The following is a 19,088-nucleotide window of genomic DNA, read 5'->3' on the forward strand; positions in this document are numbered from 1 at the left end:
CTGATGCCCAGAGCACTTCAGGTATATTTATCAATGGCCATTTAAAAGATTAGTGAGAATGTTGTAATTTTGACTGAGATTTTGAGTTGATAGCCCTGTTCTTTGGTAAAGGCAAATTTGTAGAATGTTTCATTACGGAGGTATAATCCACAAATATTTCACTTTCAAGTATATGGGACATTAATTACCAGGTCTTGTATTCTTGTTTTTCTTCTTTGTGACATCAAATGGGGTTAAACACATTTCTCAGTCATTTTGCTCCAAGTGAAATGAGTAGGCTAGTGCAGAAAAATACTCAGAAAAAATCTTCCATATTCTCAATGCCATGTACACGTGTTTGTCTTTTGGTGGGTGTGAATGCAGCCTCCTGAATATACTTCTTTATGGAGAAAATTCTCAAGACTTGCTCAAACTGGTGAAAAACCACAAAATGAAAGTTATTGCCAGGTCACTTACGAGAGCTACTGACCAGGCACAAGTAAAGTCATAACTGATGACTCATAGGATTTTACATCAATCCCTGAATCCAATGGGAGACACTCTTGCAGACTTCTATCCTGGCAAACAGATTTTGTTTTTAAACCTTTCATTGTTTTTCTAGATGGGGGGGCGGGGTGTGTTCTCCAAATGTATTATGACCTTTAAATATCTAAACAGGAGCGTTTACTTTTTTCCCCTTCCCTATATCCAGTGCTCAACTGAAACTGAACTCTTACTTTCAACACCTGCGCATGAAATATTAATTCTTTTTCCCTTCCATGTATCCAGTACTCAAATGAAACTCTTTATAAGAACCACCATGTAGCTGTATTCTGCTCACGTTTCAGCAGTTAATCTGTTTCTGACTGAATGCAGATGTGATCTGAGCAGAGAAACTTGTCTCATAATCTCTACTCTTCAGATGCAAGTGCCTGAGAATCTTCAACTGTTTTTTATTTGTTCTGAGGTCCCTGGAGGTGTCCGAAGTGGAGGTGTCCAAAGTGTCAACAGTATTGAAGTGATCAATGACAAGTACAATATCCACAGTAATCCTACCCACCCACCTCCTAGTTAACTTCCAAGTAATTATCAACTTATGACCTACCATCATCTTGATCATTGTGGAAAAGATTCCTGGTTATGTGCAGTCAGGCAGTGCAAAAAAGGTATGGAAAAAGTGGTGAGATAAAAAACATACCCCCTCCCCCAACATCTTGGTGACCAATATTAAAGCACACAACCTTGCATGGAACAAAACCTGGCAAGATTTTGTTAGAATATTTGTGCATCACATATTTTTATTTGTGCAAGTTCAGGTTTCATGGTGCCAGTTCTCATGCATAGTCAATATCAATTCTGTATGATTTGTGCACATGCATCACCAGGCAACATTACTCAGTCAACATCTAAACAGGTTTTGTGGTCATGAGCTACATGCAAAAACTTGGCAAGATTATACCAGGTACACATGTACAAAAGTAGCCTACATGACCCCCATATGAGGCAGGTGCCACGACACCCACTCCAAACTGCTGCCTGGGACCTAGGAATAATGAACAGCTGAGATGCAGTGTGGCTGTACATATGCATATACCTTTACATCCATAAATGCTGATACCAATGGCGACATTGGGGTTAGTAGAGTTTCTCTTCTACTTCATACAGGAAAGCAAAAAATATCTACAAGGAAGTACAGTATGTACAGCTTACCCTCCACAAATAGTCTATGCCTATCAATTCTAAATCATCCATCATGTATCCACCTCTCCTTTTCTGTAGAAGCTTGTTTTCTTTCACATTAACATGTCGGAAGAACCTCTCAAAACAGCTGTGGAAAAACATGGAAAGTACATATTAAAAGTCATATAAAATTAAGACAATACCAAAATTCTGTATAATAATATATCTGGGCAAGACACACTCAAAATATCCAGCAAAGACATTGGAATGTGAAAAGTAGGTCACTGTGAGTTCCCTGGACTGTGATGAGCAGTATTCTCCAAAGGGTTCAAAGGCACTTCAGTGCAATAATGGCTATATAGTACAGATTAAAAGTTTAATTCTAAAAATGTGAATATAAACATGAGGTACAAATGGGTCTGATATTATTCACCTAGCTTACACACCTTAACAGTTGACCATTTCTTCATTTACCAGGTTCACATGCTTTTTTGTACCTATGTACACATCTTCCAGTATATAACATGATAATTTTACCTACACTACTCCTTTATTGTTCCTCCTGAAGAAATGTTTAGGGTGAAAGGATTACAATTTAGCTGAAACTTTCCACCTTTCTTGAAGACCAAGAAAAACCTGGAGAAGCTGAGACAGGTTGTTTACCACCCATTCTTGAGCCAGTTTTGACTGGTGAAAAAGAATGGTATGGGCCTTACAAAAGGATTTTTCAGAAAGGAAGTTTTATTCTTGTAGTATTGAAAGGACCCAAGTATCTTCTGTTATGTGCAACCAAACCTTGGAAAACCAGTGCTATCCAAATGCCCAGAGGGATATTCTACCTGGTTCCTGTTCCTGTACCTCTAACGAGACTCCAATGAAAATGCCAGCAATTGGTCAAAGACCAGTCAAGCAATGATGATCTGGTAGATGTGATCTCAATGCTTTCAGTTTTCAAGAACGTGTGAATTTATCTCTGGGGCTTTCAAAGGGTCAATTAACCTAACAGAGTACTGTAAATCTCAGAATTAAACTATTCCAATGAGGAAAATCCCAATTACTACTGGATTGTGAAGACAAGGAACCCATATTCTTCTGTGAAGAGGGAATAAAGGGGGGAAGGGCATTTCTTCCTTCCTGTACAGATGCATGGATTCCTGGTCTATTCCAAAACATTATCAAGCTTTGCACAATAGAATAAGCAACTGTCTGTTCTTAGTCACTTTAAACAGGATAAATAAGTTGGGTAAGAATTTCACAGGTCCTTATTATGCCATCTTTTCCCACATTTTGCTGCATTCATGAAAATAAAAGTACTGGCTGCCAAAGCCAGTACTCTTGGAACATAACTGTTTTAATGTTAATATGTGTGTCTGAATTATAAGCTTGGATGATGGGACTAATTTCTGTGGAGTAAAAAAAACCCATTAAGACAGTGCACTTGATGACATACATCGATCAGGTTTCATGAATGTACATATAACAGTGCGACAGAAACTGAACTAAATGCCAAAACTAAACAATAATGTCTATGCCAACAACAAAGACAATGCCTTCAGAAAAGTGGTGTCCATAAGAAAGGTAATCAAATCTTTGCTGTCCAATGCTTATCGTTCTCAAATCAAAGTAAAAGCTAAAAATGCTATATTATCTCAGAATTTTTTCCCCACAAAATTTGCTTTCAAAAACCATTTTGCGAATATGAATACTACAATAACTGTCAAGCTGACTTACTTCATTCCATTTTCAGTTAGAAGACTAGGATCCAGCTGAAGTATATTTTTCTCAAAGAAATCTCTTGTTATATCTGGATCTAGATCTGGTTCCTCTCCCATAAGCTGTAAAGGAAAGACAAATGGACGCTGATGCATATGCTCAAGATTTTTAGCAAAAATAGTAGTAAACTAAAAAGCATCTCTCAAAATACATTTTCCTCATATGACATGGGTTAGGTCCCTGATCCCATTTTGGGATGAATTTTGCTTTGACATGAAATCTAACTCAGTCTATAACCTCACAAATAACATTTTACAATTTTATTTCTCACAGGAAGAAACATATTATGGTGGATCTCTGTGTATTCTTTCAGAAAAAAAATATTCCGTATGGCAAATTATAAGTTTCCAATCAAAATGAGTTACTGGTGAAAGTCCCAAGCTGAAACTTTATGAAGTGTTACGTATATCTGATTTGATTCATATTTTAATTTAATTATTTGTCAGATTTTTATTACATTATATGCTATTATAATGTAAATTTATTCACTGGAAATAATATTTTTCCAAGAAATCGGTTGACCTGAATCATTCTATTTGCAAACACCAGGTGTTGATCTAAATCCTGACCTTATTTCAGAATTTGTAGCAACCTTTGTAAACAAGTTCTATTTTATTTTAAAATGATTGGTTTTTGTTAGGGTCATTTTTGGTGTGCGTGACATAAACACGATCATGTGACCCCCCTTTCAATTTCGCAATTCCGATTTTTCCATTACTGCGTATTTGTTAGTTTTAATAGAGATGCATTGAGAGAGATTTCTCAGTTTTGGGCTTTTTAAACTGATGTCAATTTATTTTGTTGTAGCCAGATTTTGAGATATAATTTTCTTCAGATCCGTTGGATTTCAAAAGGATTAATTCTTTTTTTTCTGGAAATATTTTGAGGAGTGCTCAAAGACATTGCTTACAAATTTAGGTTGGATTTCCAACACCTGAGTGTCATTATTTGTATTTCTACAAGGAACTGTAAAAGACAACACAGTACAGACTACAGCATACGTCATCGTCATTCATCTTGGATTTTCCATCAGGATTCGAACTTGAAATTATTAGAACATTTATTACTAGGACTTGCAATTTAATTTGTGGATTATTCTTGGATTATTTTGGGATTTGATTCTTAAACTGTAAGTCCTTCTCCTTTTTTCATTTTTACAGAATGTTTCCAGGGAAACAAAGTATTTTTTAAATTTTAAAAAGCTTTTTGTTTTCACTCTTTCTGTGTTACTGTTTATTCGAGCCTAAACACGTAACAGATGTTAGTGGTATATCAGATTACAGACAACACTGACATGTTTTCTATCATTGCTGATGCCACACCAGCCTGACTGATTCTCTCACCTTGAAGAACACAACCATGTCAACCACATTAGCCAGTGAAAGTGTGTTTTATAAGCTATCTGAATCTTGTTTACTAAGGAAATAAAACAGAATAAAGTGTACATGAATCTTTTTGCAATAGGTTAACTGGAATACTTTCATCAAACACAAATGCCCCAATTCTGAAATTCAAAACTTGACTGGATGTGATGGAGAAGGGTACCACCATCTGCCTCTGGCAAATATAATGAGTGGCACAAATGGTACATCTACAGTAATTAATGATTAATTAATGATATTTATGGGCAAAATCACCTTTTTAAGCCAATTAACTGTTAGTGTGTACATAGGGAGTTAAATTAAAATGTTTACTCACCTTAGCAAACCACTTGAAGCATGCCTCTCTATCTGTTGGATAGATTGCATTTTCTGCCAGACACTGCCAGATCTGTGAATGACATATGGTAAATATTACAACTATTTCTAATTTGTGCTGCACTGTTGTACAAAGTAAAGGAAGCAACTTTATGCAGCTCTCATGTCAAAATTTATTATTCATTTTTGTGATACAATGGGTCTGCTAAACCATGAATTCAATGTTATCATGAAAATGGACTATGTTATATTACCTTACACCCACTACCACTGAAAGTAATTTTAAGGTACATATCCTATTTGTTATATTTTACCAAACTATTTATAGGACTGTCAATGAAAAGTCTGCATGCTGAATGAATATTTTTGTAATTTTGTATTTTTCAATTAATTTTGAAATGAGAGCTGCATAACTATATTATTGTTTCGATTATGAATCCCCAGTATTAAATACCCATGAAAGAGATGACAGAAGACAGCACTGTTCGATATGACACTAATTCCCACCAATAGCATTTGATGAAATCCAAACTGTTCCAAATTCAAAGGAAATTTTGTAGCTTGTTAGTAATTACTTTTTAGCTAATTCAAAATAAATTTTTAGCATTATAAAACATAGTTGACAGCATAACTGGCCTTCTGTGGCACAACTGCCAAGGCATTTCTATTGGAATCTCAGCAAACAGCAGAAGCATTTGCATGGAGTAATATAAACAAAGCACTCTCTCATTGGGGATTTACTTAAAAACTACTCACTATAATCAATAAAGTTTACAATAGAGGTCATGATGACCTACTTTTAGCATTAAAGTAGAGTCTCTCCAAGTTGGATCAACAATCTAAACTACAAGACTATACATGGGAATGCCTGAAAAATTCACTTAAGTAATGCAAAACTAAAGGCATGATTTAGAGGCAGACAATGGACAGTTGGGTAGGAAGACCAGATTAACAATAAATGCCCCTTTCACATTTATTGAGAATCACATATAAATGGTTTGTGTCCTCTGAAAGCAACCAGAAGGTTGGATTAAGGTTACATTAAAGAAGATTGCAAAACTTTTGCCTTGTGATTTTCATTGTAAATAATAATACAAATAACTATGTTTTATTAAAACCTAATCAAAAGAGGGCAGAGAATTCTTCTAAATACACATAATCTTAAAAACAAACTTTAATATATTGTCTACATGTAACAAGCCTTTAACACAAACTTTATTCTCAATTACTCCTTCTCTAATTTACACTTAAGAAAGCAAACAGCAAAACTGGGTACAAAATATTAAAGAAAAGCACATACTACTGAACACAAAGAGGCGAATCTGATATGCATAATTCCTCATTACAAGTCATATATAAAACTGTAAATGAACTTAATTTAAACATTTCCCCATACATTTAACACATAAAAAAATCAGTAAAAATGCATAAGAACTGACTGAGCTTAGGCATGCAGAAGTGAAAATCAATTTCAAAGTTCCTTATACGTAAGCAATAAACAGAACCTTAAACACATATTTTAACCTGCAGTCTATAGTAAGCAAACCTTAAAAATTTCAACCTCAAACATTTCCCCATAAATTGCTAATAACATTCAATAAACAGTATAATATACTGACTGGGTGTTCAAATGAAAACTAGAGGATGGTTTGATGACTTGTAAGTCTGAGATAATCAATCCTAAAGTGCAGATGTAAATAGGCTGGTGCAGACTGAATGATGGCAGAATGAAGAGAAGGTGGAATGAGAACATAATAATGTGGCTTTCACAACATCATCCATACAAGAATGATCAAGAAAGTCTCAATATGCAACAACAGCTCAGACCTTTGGGGCTCCCTTTCTCGTGCACAAAAACCTCTCTCAGTGAATGACAGGCTGTCAATCTAAGGAAGTTCCAGAATTCCAAGCAATGGGGCACAAGTACCTCTTTTATGTCTAATGTATGCCCCAATTGATATGTTTTCCTGGCAACTGAACACTGGTACCTCACGAGGTCAGTTCACTGTTTTGCTTGGAAAATATCCAGCATTACTTGGTTGTTGATACGAAGAAAAGATCTGCCTCAAGATGACAAACCCTGAAGGAAAATGCCCTAGGACTGAAGGTACTCTAGGTGAGCCACCAGCCTGAATCGGAGGTATTGTCATATGAGATATTCTATATTGTGTGTATTGGAACTCAGGACAAAAACTTGAAGTGATCAGGTGGTGACATAATTTTGATCTTGAAGGAATCCGAACTGAAAGGGTAAATGTGAGGTTTCCAGTTTGCAATCAGCAGAAACTGAAGACCTGATAAAAGCCTTTCTATGGGAAATGTATCTGCTGTTACGTTCAGTGTCCTCAGGAGTGAGACTTTGAGGCAAGCATACAATGAAGTCTTCTTGAACACTATTGTTATGCATGACAGTATTTATGTGACCCTATCACAGGTAACAGAATCTGTACCTTAATTTGTGAGGAAATTCATCCCCATATAAACAAAATTTGGTGGAGTCAGATTGACTTCTCTTGGTTGGGGATTAGCAACAGACAATTCACAGTCTTCTAACAGTGTGACAAGTCTGTAGTAAACCATTCCTAAAAATGTATATCAACCAGTCATTAAAATACATAGTTCTTCACTATGTCAGTCACACACAGTCAAAGAATAAAGACAACATTCCAGATGCAAACATGGTTAGGGCAATGAACTGGAACTGTGCTTTTGTTCTAGACTTCAAATTGGTGGAGGACCTGCACCAGAAAAAGGTAAAGCAATGGAAATAATATCTGGTAATGCATTATGCTCTGTCCTCGTCATTGATACTCATGCTTACTGTTTCTGAAAAATTAATAGTACATGCCAGTACCCTTAATGTTAAGGCATCCTTATATTTACAGTACATGCAAGCACATTAAAGGTTATGGCATCCCAGTAATTACAATACACACCAACACCCTTCAAATGATGGCATCCTTGTATTACAGTACATGCCAGGACCTTAAAGGTTATGGCATCGCTGTATTTACAGTACATGCCAACACCTTAAAGGTTATGGCATTCTTGTATTTACAGTACATGCCAAAACCTTAAAGGTTATGGCATCCTTGTATTTACAATACATGCCGACATCATAAAGTTTATGGCATCCTTTTATTTACAGTACATGCCAGCACCTTTCAAATGATGGCATCCTTGTATTACAGTACATGCCAGCACCTTAAAGGTTATGCCATCCTTTTATTTACAGTACATGCCAGCACCCTTCAAGGTTATGGCATTCTTTTATTTACAGTACATGTCAACACCCTTAAGGTTATGGCATTATTGTATTTACAGTACATGTCAACACAGTAAGGTTATAACATGCTTGTATTTACAGTACATGTCAACACAGTAAGGTTATAGCATGCTTGTATTTACAGTACATGTCAACACAGTAAGGTTATAGCATGCTTGTATTTACAATACATGTCAACACAGCAAGGTGATAGCATGATTGTATTTACATGTCAACACAGTAAGGTTATAGCATGCTTGCATTTACAGTACATGTCAACAGTGTAAGGTTATAGCATGCTCGTATTTACAGTACTTGTCAACACAGTAAGGTGATAACATGCTTGTATTTACAGTACATGTCAACAGTGTAAGGTTATAGCATGTTTGTATTTACAGTACATGTCAACACAGTAAGGTTATAGCATGCTTGTATTTATAGTACATGTCAACACAGCAAGGTTATAACATGCTTGTATTTACAGTACATGTCAACACAGTAAGGTTATAACATGCTTGTATTTACAGTACATGTCAACACAGTAAGGTTATAACATGCCTATTTATAATACATGTCAACATAGTAAGGTTATAACATGTTTGTATTTAAAATACATGTCGACACATTAAGGTTATAGCATGCTTGTATTTGCAATACATCACTGTGATCTACTCTGAAATCTCCAATAAACTTATTCTTTATGTAGGTACATATCTCCTAGGCTTGTGCCTAAGGTGCACATGATATAGACCCACTACCTGTCCTTATGAAAAACATGCTTCAAAATACAAGTACCTGTCTAGCTTGATTGTCACATAACCAAAGCTGACCATCCTTCAGCAAAAACCTGCAAGAAGAAAATAATGCCATTCTAACTTCTTTAAACAATATATGGTCACAGCTAACGTTTTCCCACTCTCATTGCAGGAATTGGAGTAGCTGTGAATTATTTACTCCTGTAAATCAAGTAAATAACTTCTGCTGCAAATGACATATTTCTTTAGATTTAAAGAAAAAAAAAGAGATAAAACATTAATTGTAATCTGCTGAATACAGATACAGATATAAATTTATGCATTATAGATTATCTTCAGAGGGCAACTTCAAAGGACAAACCAGAATGTAAACAGTGGTTACACAGCTCATCTCTACATAGCTTTTTGTAGTCTCCAGCAGCAATTTCAATAATACAAAAAATAAATTCGGAAAGTGATCCTGACCCATTAAATGACAGCTCCTGTTTGAAGGAATAAGAAAAACGACAATATAAAAGCACAGTTTGTCTATGAAATATAGGTACTTTAATGTGCCAAAATAAACTTAAGTATTTCATTTCTTTTTTTTTCACCCCCAGATTATTAAAAAATTCATCTTCAGAAGCTAGTATCACTGTCCACTGCGAGAAGCCAGATTTTACTGGGTGGATGCTGTAGGCTTTGAGTCACCTTGGAATGACAGCCAGCATGACCACTATTAGAAGCCAGATTTTACTGGGTGGATGCTGTAGGCCAGTGTTTCTCAAACTTTTTTGTCTTGCGGCGCACCAAAAAGATCTAAAAATTTCAAGGCACACCTGAAAAGATTTAACAATTTGTGTGGTGAAGAACTTATTTATTTTTACACATATATTTAATTTTAAATTTAATGTGAAGGATGTGCAGGCTTTCAAGAGCAAATCAGATTTAAGCGAGGCTCCAAAGTCAACAAACAAGCGCGCATTTCATTGTCGATTTTAAGAAGTCTCCCTCTTTTTCGATTTGATTTCAGTCAATGCTGAAAATCCAAGCTCACAAAACCACGAAGACACAAATGGCAGAATTACTTTGATTGCTTTTGAACTGATTGCATATTCATGTTACGTTTTTAACTTTTGCGACATTGATTTACCATTTAATTTTTCGATATGTTCAAGGTTTCAAAACGCTAGCAATTTTAAATATTTTTCAAAACTCCCATGGCACACCTGCAAATCTCTCGCGGCACACTGGTGTGCCGCAGCACACAGTTTGAGAATCACTGCTGTAGGCTTTGAGTCACCTTGGAATGAGAGCCAGCATGACCACTCTTAGAAGCAAATTTTGATGCAACAGTAATTATATGTATGCAGTTTATGTCTCTAATATCTAGTCATTTACATGGACAATACAAAGTAAACCTGACAAAGTGTAACCTATCACAATATACAATTTAGGCATTAAAGTCAAAAGTTTACAATGCAATCCCTACTTTCAGCTGAACTTGTCAAAAAGGGATCTCTGTGGGGGTAATCAAATGCAAAAGTTAAAAACAAATACTTAACCTGTGTTTATAAATTTCAAAATGTTGTTTAAATTATTGTTTTACAGTATTTAGTAAAAGCTCAACTAGGTAGGATAGCATGTATTATAGCATGCAAAAAACCTAAGTGGTCTCAAGTTATGCAAAAACATTTACCAGTAAAACATGAAGGGCAGTTACCTTCTGTTGAAAGAATGTAGTATTGATAAAGCAGCATTATCTAGTTTAATGATCTTAACATAACAGTGCTTGAGAAGTAAGCTTCAAGCACAAAATGTAATCAGACAGTGAGCATACTATATGGATCAGGGTGATCTATTTTATAATAGTACATTATTTATTAAGATGCATTCATCACCAAGCTACAAAAATCAGATATAGCAGTATGTACATAAGGCACAAACAATGTGGTGAGAACTTAAATGCAAAGACTTAAACCAAGCATGTATTGAGTTAGCCCCTTGGTGCCTTCCTCTAGAGGTTAGTGTCATGAAACCAAATCCAATCTGTTAAAAAGGACCTATTAACTCATTCGGCCTCGATCCCGTCTGTAGGCGTGATCCAGTTTCTTTATTCATTGGCCGATTCCGCCTGTAGTCGTGGATTATTTACTGCATTCAATAGCTGATCCCATCTCCAGGCGTGATGAATGTGTGTTAGATACAACGTCTCTGATTGGTTAGAAATGGTTTATTCCAAGAACTAAACAGCTATTAAACCAATCAGAAATGATTTTACTTTCATTTGTGGAAATTTAAATTGTTCAGAAGCAAAAGGCTAAAGTTTGAGAGCGGTTTAACTACACGTGTTCTGTTCATGAAAAATCGTAAATGATGTCAGACGGAAGAGTGATTTTTGATGAGAGCAAAAATGTGGAGTTTCTCGGGTTTGATCTTGAAATTATTGAGCAAGCTGAGGAAAGATATGTTCAGCAGTTGAATATTTTGTGAGATTTAGATTTGGATATAGAAGTTTCTGAGATTGAATCTTCCAAAGACGATGATGCTGACAGTGATGATGACGGAGTTCTTGCGGATAAACGTTGCACATAAGTTTGTAAATGCTGTATAAATAAGTTGTGAAAGACTTCGACAAATAGGGAAAAAATTACATCAATGTGTCGACAAATTCATTTGAAATAAATGGTGAAAATTTTGTGGATTTTGTTTGGATATAAGAAGAGAAATTAAGGTAAGAGTGAATGCATGTGTACGATGTTTTCAAACAGGTAAAAACTATGGGGCACAAGCAGCTAGACACAGCTTTGTGCTTCTGAGGCATATCAGCAGAGATACTGAAAACAGTGCTGGGGCTGAATGAGTTAAGAATGACTGGTAGAGATGTTGTGAGGCTGTACTTATGTACACGCTTTTATATGTATGGATGCCAGAAATGGTTAGTATAATATGTTGCTTCATAGAGGTAAGTTCAAAATATTTACATCCCACAATTCCACTTAAGCAAATTGAGGTAACAATCTACTTTTTCTTTCATTTTTGTAATTTTATGAATTTTTGGGGTTTGCCAACCTGCTGAAAATTTATAATGGACTGCAATCAATCAGTTCTAACCTAGAAAATTATTAGTCCAGCTGGACTAAAAAGCATTTAATCTAGGTTCACATTGGTCCATGATAAACTAAGACTTCCCTGTAAACTGCCTATTGAAGTGTGATACTGTGAATTTATTTTCATGGACATCAATTTTCATGGTATTGCAAAAAGAACAAAATGATATTTTCATCTGTATTTAAATGTGTGGTTCAGAAAAGGTCTCATGGTTTCCAGAGAAGGATCATTATTCATTCATCTTTAATCTGTTCTTGTTGGCAACCTTAAATTCTGTTGAGACGGGTACACCAGGAACATGAGGCCCTTAAAAAGACTGATGCTCTTTTGGCTGAAAAGAACTTGTGGAAATTCAAGATACAACCACTTCTTTCTTTTAATTGCTGAGTGTTGGAACCATCTCACACATTCTTCAGCAATAATAGGATTTTCAAATCATCTGCTGTGGTGGAACAATTAGATGTCTGATTGGCAACATTTTCATTTAGGACTAGACATCATAAAAAAAATCTTTTAGTGGAAACCCCATGATGATACGATTATCGAATCATAAAGAGTATCAATAAAAAGATTTTCATGAAGCTGCTGCCAGGCAAAATATATTTACTTAAAGTGGCATTACCTTCAAATTTTGGTGGTATCAACAGAGGAAATTTTAAATCACGTCATTCAGATGCTAACAATGAACTTTTGACATTGTTTACAAATTGAAGTTGATGTTTTAGAGGAAAGAATGCTGTGGAAAATGTTAAGGCAGCTGATCTGGGCTGGTAAGGGTATTTATCAAACATGCAACCCTTGGATTACCAGTTTAATCTTCAACCAACTAGGCAACATCGCTTCTGTTAAAGAGATAGCCTGGATAAGGAAACATGGCACGGAGTTTCACTATCCCTTGCTGATACCTTGACTTCAGGCAGAAAGTATGAATGAATGTGAAACACTATAAAATCAAGATACACAGAAGGCTCCATCTTCATTAATATCTTCATGGATTTAAAAGTTACACCTGTATATGGTTTCATATCATTGACTTATATTTTCTCTTGCCATGGTCCTGACCCTGATTCAGGCGGTATGGCTATGGTATCCAACACAATGCCTAGTTTGAGAGATATAAAACTCGTTCAAGTATCATTCAAATATTTTCTATGGTTCAAAAACATGAAATTACATTCCCAAACTGTAATCTATAACCATGTGTGATGGAGGCATGTAGATTGTATGTCAAAGTGATTATATCTCATATGGTTTAAAAGCTATTAACTGGACCATGATACAAATCCCTGAATTACATTTCCCTTACAATGTCCTTCAACTGCAGGCAGGGGTCATGGCCATAGTATGTGACAAAAATCTTGACATGATATAAACTTGCCCATAGTTTCATGAAAATGTCTCCAGCCATTACAAAGTAATGGGCCAGACAAGCAAATATTAGTGGATAGACAATGCCATAACATAATAACACCATTTAAGACAAGCATATCTGAACAGACAAAGAATTAGGAAGGTAGATATCCCAATGGTGTGATCAAATAGATTGCTGGAATACTCTAAAATAGAACATTAGGGAAAAATATAACAGTAAAGGCTTCAAACGTAAGGTTTACCTATTTATATGACCATATGCTTTTGTCAACATATTAGTCTGAATTCTAAAGACATACATAGAAACGAAGATTTGAGCAAAGATAAAATGTCTATTATTAAATGCATCAAAATGCAAACTGGATTGCTATCAATAACTTTGTTCACCTTCTCCATGTCAAATTAAGAACATGTATTTTCTAAATGTGGTGTGTTGATCAACTTACATGACCTGTGTTTACCTTTCATTGTAAACAGTTAATATGGCCTGGTCCAACTGATTACCAGGTATAGTGGCATTCAAGCAGTTTACATGGTAAATGTAAGCAAGATAATTTTGCCATATATTTATTAATAATGCATGCATTGCAATACCTATTTCTCTAGTGGACCAGGTCTCTTATGAAATATTCCACTGGAAGTTCAAACCTAATGATCATTCAGGTTGATTTCTATTTTCATCTCTGTCCCCTGGTATATAAATAATGGGTGAATACATAAAACAAAAATTAAAAAATTGTCCTCCTTTTACTAGTCAAAATTTTAGACATTTGGCAATGTCAGTATAAAACGTGTCAGATATAACCAAAATATGGAGTAACATATTCTTTAACAACACCCAATCATAATAAATTAGGAGAACATCGATACCTCAATAATCAAGCCCTCACAAGTGAAAGAACATATTAACCACATCATTTGGCTCATGGTAGCAATTAAAGTCTTCACACATCATCTGCCAACTAAAATGAAAGCCAAAAGGGAATGGTCTCCCCCTGAATTGAGGGACTGGGCCAAATCCCAAAATCTGTCACTTAATACTGAAGCTTGAACTCTATACCAAGAATATAATTACAGGCAGGGCTAAGAAGGAATGACCATTATCAGATATAGTTAATGAAAGAACATATTTGTACTCCAAAAATCATCTTCTTCTCCAAGACTTTACCTGATTATAATATGTAAGGAGAATAAGTAGGAAGTGGAGGGAGTTATATCCCGTTCCCCTTGAGCAGATTCTTTCTCATATTTCTTAATGTATGAAAAGCAACTTTGTGACTCGAACAATACAACCCTGAGTTAGCACAAATCAACGATGAGAAGAGATTTTAAAGAAAAACTGAAGACACTCACAATTCCAGAAAAACCAGATTAGCTCATTTGCTACAGCTGCTGAGTGGCCTGCGAAAGCAAATTGGGCCCTTTGGATGAAAGGTTTCAGACAGAAGCCAGAAAATATCACCTCAGATCTCTATCCTATAGACTGAATGATGTTGGTCACATAACAGTTCTTACTTGAATGCCATGCTGGTGCTGACTGCCCTAACAAGAGAAGCCAATGTGCACAAGAAGTACATATGGTCTTTGTTTAATTCCTTGTTGGTTGAGAGGATAACTCAATGGATCAAGAATGAAAGAGCCTGAGCCAATTTTTAATGGTCAGAACAAGTGAAATCTCCTTCTACTGACTGGCTTAGGATGTTTCAATTATCACATCAATAGGGAATCAAATGTACCCTTAGGTCCAAAAGAAGACAGCAGTTTCAAAACCTGATTTTGCACAAGTGGGAACCTATTCTTACCAATGCAGTAGCAATCAGATATAATAAGTATTCTGGTGAAAACACAATGTTGATACGACTGTCCATTTAGAAGGAGTAGCAAGAAGATTTTCAAAATGGCTGCTGTGGTGACCATATTAAAGATATGTTTAGCACAACCTTTACTCATACCAACTACATGCCAAAAGCAATATTCTAGTGAAAACCCAATGCTGATACCACTATCTGGTCTGAAAAAGTAGCACTAAGATTTTCGAGATCACTGCTGTAAGAGTCATATTTGATGTTAGATTGGCACCATTTTCAATTAGGTATGTGTGTACATACATACATACATACATACATATATATATATATATATATATATATATATATATATATATATATATATATACACATATACACACACACACACATATACATATGCATATTTATAACACAAGTGGCTACACAGTATCAACAAAGGGTTAGGTTTTAAATGTGCACAAATGAACTGCATTTTCATTTCAGACCAACAATAAAAGTCTTTTAGGAAAAATTCCTAAAAAGCTACAACAGACATCAGATAATAGATGAACTACTAAAATCTTACTGTCCCTTAAACTTTTCTGGTCTATAACCAGTATAGCTAAAAGTAGAATAAGTTTCACTACTACAGTAGCGAATAAACATGGCACCAGTTAGCATATCATATGATGAAATGGACAACCAAGATGCCAAATATCTGTGTATGAAGTATTCTGAGGAGAAAGAGATTACTACCCTCTGATAGAAAATTCCTAACTTTTGCTGAAACTTGTACCAGCAATGCATCATGAAAATGTGTACTAAAAACTAGGTAAGAGCAGAAACAGAGACTGACAAATGATGGAATCTGGCACCAAAACCTCTATGAGGAGACCACTTTCATCCAACTTTTGAGCATGCAGATGTTTTTGTTTGGTTTTTTGTTTTGTTTAAACAAACCAAGAAGTGTGGCTGATTTCTTTTTCACTTGCAAGGACTGGATTTACAAGGCCATGGATGTTCTCATAAAAGTATTATGATCTTGTAATGTTTTTCAAGAAGAAAATAACTATGTGCATCAGTTGTGTGAATTCGAAAACCCCACAGCTTTCGCCTTTGTAAGTCATCTTATATCTATGGAATAAAATAACAAACAAAAAAACAAAAAACAAATACAAGACAAAGCAAGAAAAGGTACCTAAGGAATCTGAGTCTCTCTTGAACTTGCTGAATATGGTTGAATCTGCCATCAGGGAAAATGTTGGCAGGTTCTATACCTGAATGATCTGGAAAGTACAATTTACACAATTCTGAATTATAAGGAAACAAACAAATAATGCCAAACATAGCCAAGGTGTTATCAATATCACACAGCTTACCTCTGAATGGTCTTCAAGTCTCCAGTAGCTTTCATAAACATTAACTATCTAGTGAAAAACAAATTTAAACTAGAGTGACCTTGATATCACAATGCTGACCCCCATGATTGGGCACAAAAGCCAAAAGAATTTTAAAAAATGAACATTCTTTTTTCTGATAGGTACTATAATGAATTCATAAAAACCTTTAGTTCTTCTTTTGTTTCCTTAAAACCATTCTTCTTAAAATCTGTTTAAAAGCTATGGTTACTGTCCACCCCTAGAAGCTGTATTAGTGGGTGAAAGTCACAGGCTTTATGCAACCTTGGAGTAATATCGCGTATTACCATTATTAGATGCATAGAAGATCATGCATCAGTAATTACCTTCATTAGCCATGTGACTTCAGCTGAAGCACGATAAGCGTGCAGTCCACACGTACAATTCCTGTATTCATTTGCAATACACACTCAACCTGTAGGGTTACTAAACTGGAAAGGTTACCATTGAATAAAGTACAATTCCTGTATTCATTTGCAATACACTGTTAACCTGTAGGGTTGCTAAACTGGAAAGGTTACCACTGAATAAAGTACAATTCCTGTATTCATTTGCTATACACTGTTAACCTGTAGGGTTGCTAAACTGGAAAGGTTACTATTGAATAAAGTACAATTCCTGTATTCATTTGCAATACACTGTTAACCTGTAGGGTTGCTAAACTGGAAAGGTTATACATGGAAATGATGTTTTAAAAACGTTAGTTTTACTGTCTCTTTGTTTTAGCTCCTAATTCTCAACAGTTATGAGCATTCTGTTCAGGCATCAATTTTTAAGAAGACTGAGAAACCTAATAACCATTATAAAGCTGTGGAATTAACTTTGTTTGCTTGAACATGCATATGGATGCTGGCATCTTCTTTAATTCAGACCTCCACATTTATGCCAAGTGTTACCAATTAACGTATATATATGGGCATGATAAAATGATTTTTTTCCTGTTCCAGAACTTATGGTGAAAACATCTTTTTTCACACGTCATTATGTTCCATGACGTAGGAAATGAAGTAAATTTGTGCTGAATTTCTGCCCCCCTGCACTTGCAATAAAATAGATAAACAACATGTTTATCTGATAATGAAAGAAACTAACCTTGTATTGTTATCATTTATTCCTTTTTTATCATGAGCATTAAAGAAATATATCCACTGACACCATGTATGTAGAATAGGTATGCACACTGTAGCATGTATCACTTATGTCCGATAACACACGACATATTGTTCACTGACATGAACATTCAGAAACAAATCGTGTTTCGTTGCACTCAAAGGTTTGAATACATTATCTAACTGAAAACTGGATCCAACAAAACATGAAGGGAAATAATCAACAAATTGCTTGAAGACATCTGCCATTCACGCATGACACAGTATTAGGTTGTTATTGTTGTGTGGTTTAATGCCATTTTTCAGCACAAAATAGGCTATACATGGCGGCCAGTATAAATGGTGGAGAAAGAACAAGGGAAAACCCCCAGAAAAAACAAATGACCCACGAGAAGCTACTAGCTTGCTTTATCACATACCCACATTAGCCGAATCTGAGACTCGAATCCACGCAGACAGAGGTGAGATGGCAGTGATCCATAACAATGAGCACTTTAGACCACTTGGCCACTCAGGGCCCCCACGGTGTTAGATGCAAATAACCAGGATTGAATTATATCCAGATCAACTATATTACAGTATCTTGCAGATAAATATCACTGATCCGATGACCTGGTGGTAAGAGCGTCTGCCTTGGATGCGGGAGGTCGTGGGTTCGATCCCCAGCTGAGTCATACCAAAGACTTACAAAAATGGTACTAACAGCTGCCTCACTTTTCGCTCAGCATTAAGAGGTTAGTGTTAGGACTGGTGTAAGACTTTGGTATGACTCGACCGGGGATCAAACCCGCGACCTCCTGCATCTGAGGTGGACACTCTAACCAACAGGCCACCGGAATGGTCTCATGGCATGAAAAAGATTTTGAAATATTCATGCACTGAAAGAATAGATAGTACATGTGCAGCAGAAGGGTTGTGTTAATGAGATGATGCTGCAGTGAATTAAAGAATTTATCTCAAGTACAGTTTTATATTTTTTAAAATAAAATTTCAAGTGCATTTTTTACATGTAATTTTTGAATGATTTAAAAGGTATTCCACAATTTAAGACTCGAAAAGAAATGATGTGTCTCAGAACATAGTGCAAAAAAAATTTCTTTAAAAATTAATTTATTGTGTCCCATCAAATACCATGTCCCAACATATACAGTAAATGCGATAATA

General features: G+C 35.5%; 1 protein-coding gene across 3 annotated transcripts in view; it reads right to left on the reverse strand.

Moving 5' to 3' along the window:
• LOC149799209 (ubiquitin carboxyl-terminal hydrolase 9X-like) overlaps positions 1 to 19,088 on the reverse strand; it is a 197,299-nt gene that overhangs the window by 140,815 nt on the left and 37,396 nt on the right. For all 3 annotated transcript variants that reach the window (XM_089958476.1, XM_089958475.1, XM_089958477.1), the window contains exons 15-19: positions 16,596 to 16,683; positions 9,190 to 9,241; positions 5,131 to 5,202; positions 3,391 to 3,494; positions 1,690 to 1,807 (exon numbers count right to left, since the gene is read on the reverse strand). In XM_089958476.1, coding sequence (XP_089814602.1) covers positions 1,690 to 1,807; positions 3,391 to 3,494; positions 5,131 to 5,202; positions 9,190 to 9,241; positions 16,596 to 16,683 — 434 coding nt within the window. The remainder of the gene's footprint in view (positions 1 to 1,689; positions 1,808 to 3,390; positions 3,495 to 5,130; positions 5,203 to 9,189; positions 9,242 to 16,595; positions 16,684 to 19,088) is intronic.

This window comes from Sinohyriopsis cumingii, chromosome 5, assembly GCF_028554795.1.
Source record: "Sinohyriopsis cumingii isolate HCF-2022 chromosome 5, ASM2855479v2, whole genome shotgun sequence".
Classification (NCBI taxonomy): domain Eukaryota; kingdom Metazoa; phylum Mollusca; class Bivalvia; order Unionida; family Unionidae; genus Sinohyriopsis; species Sinohyriopsis cumingii.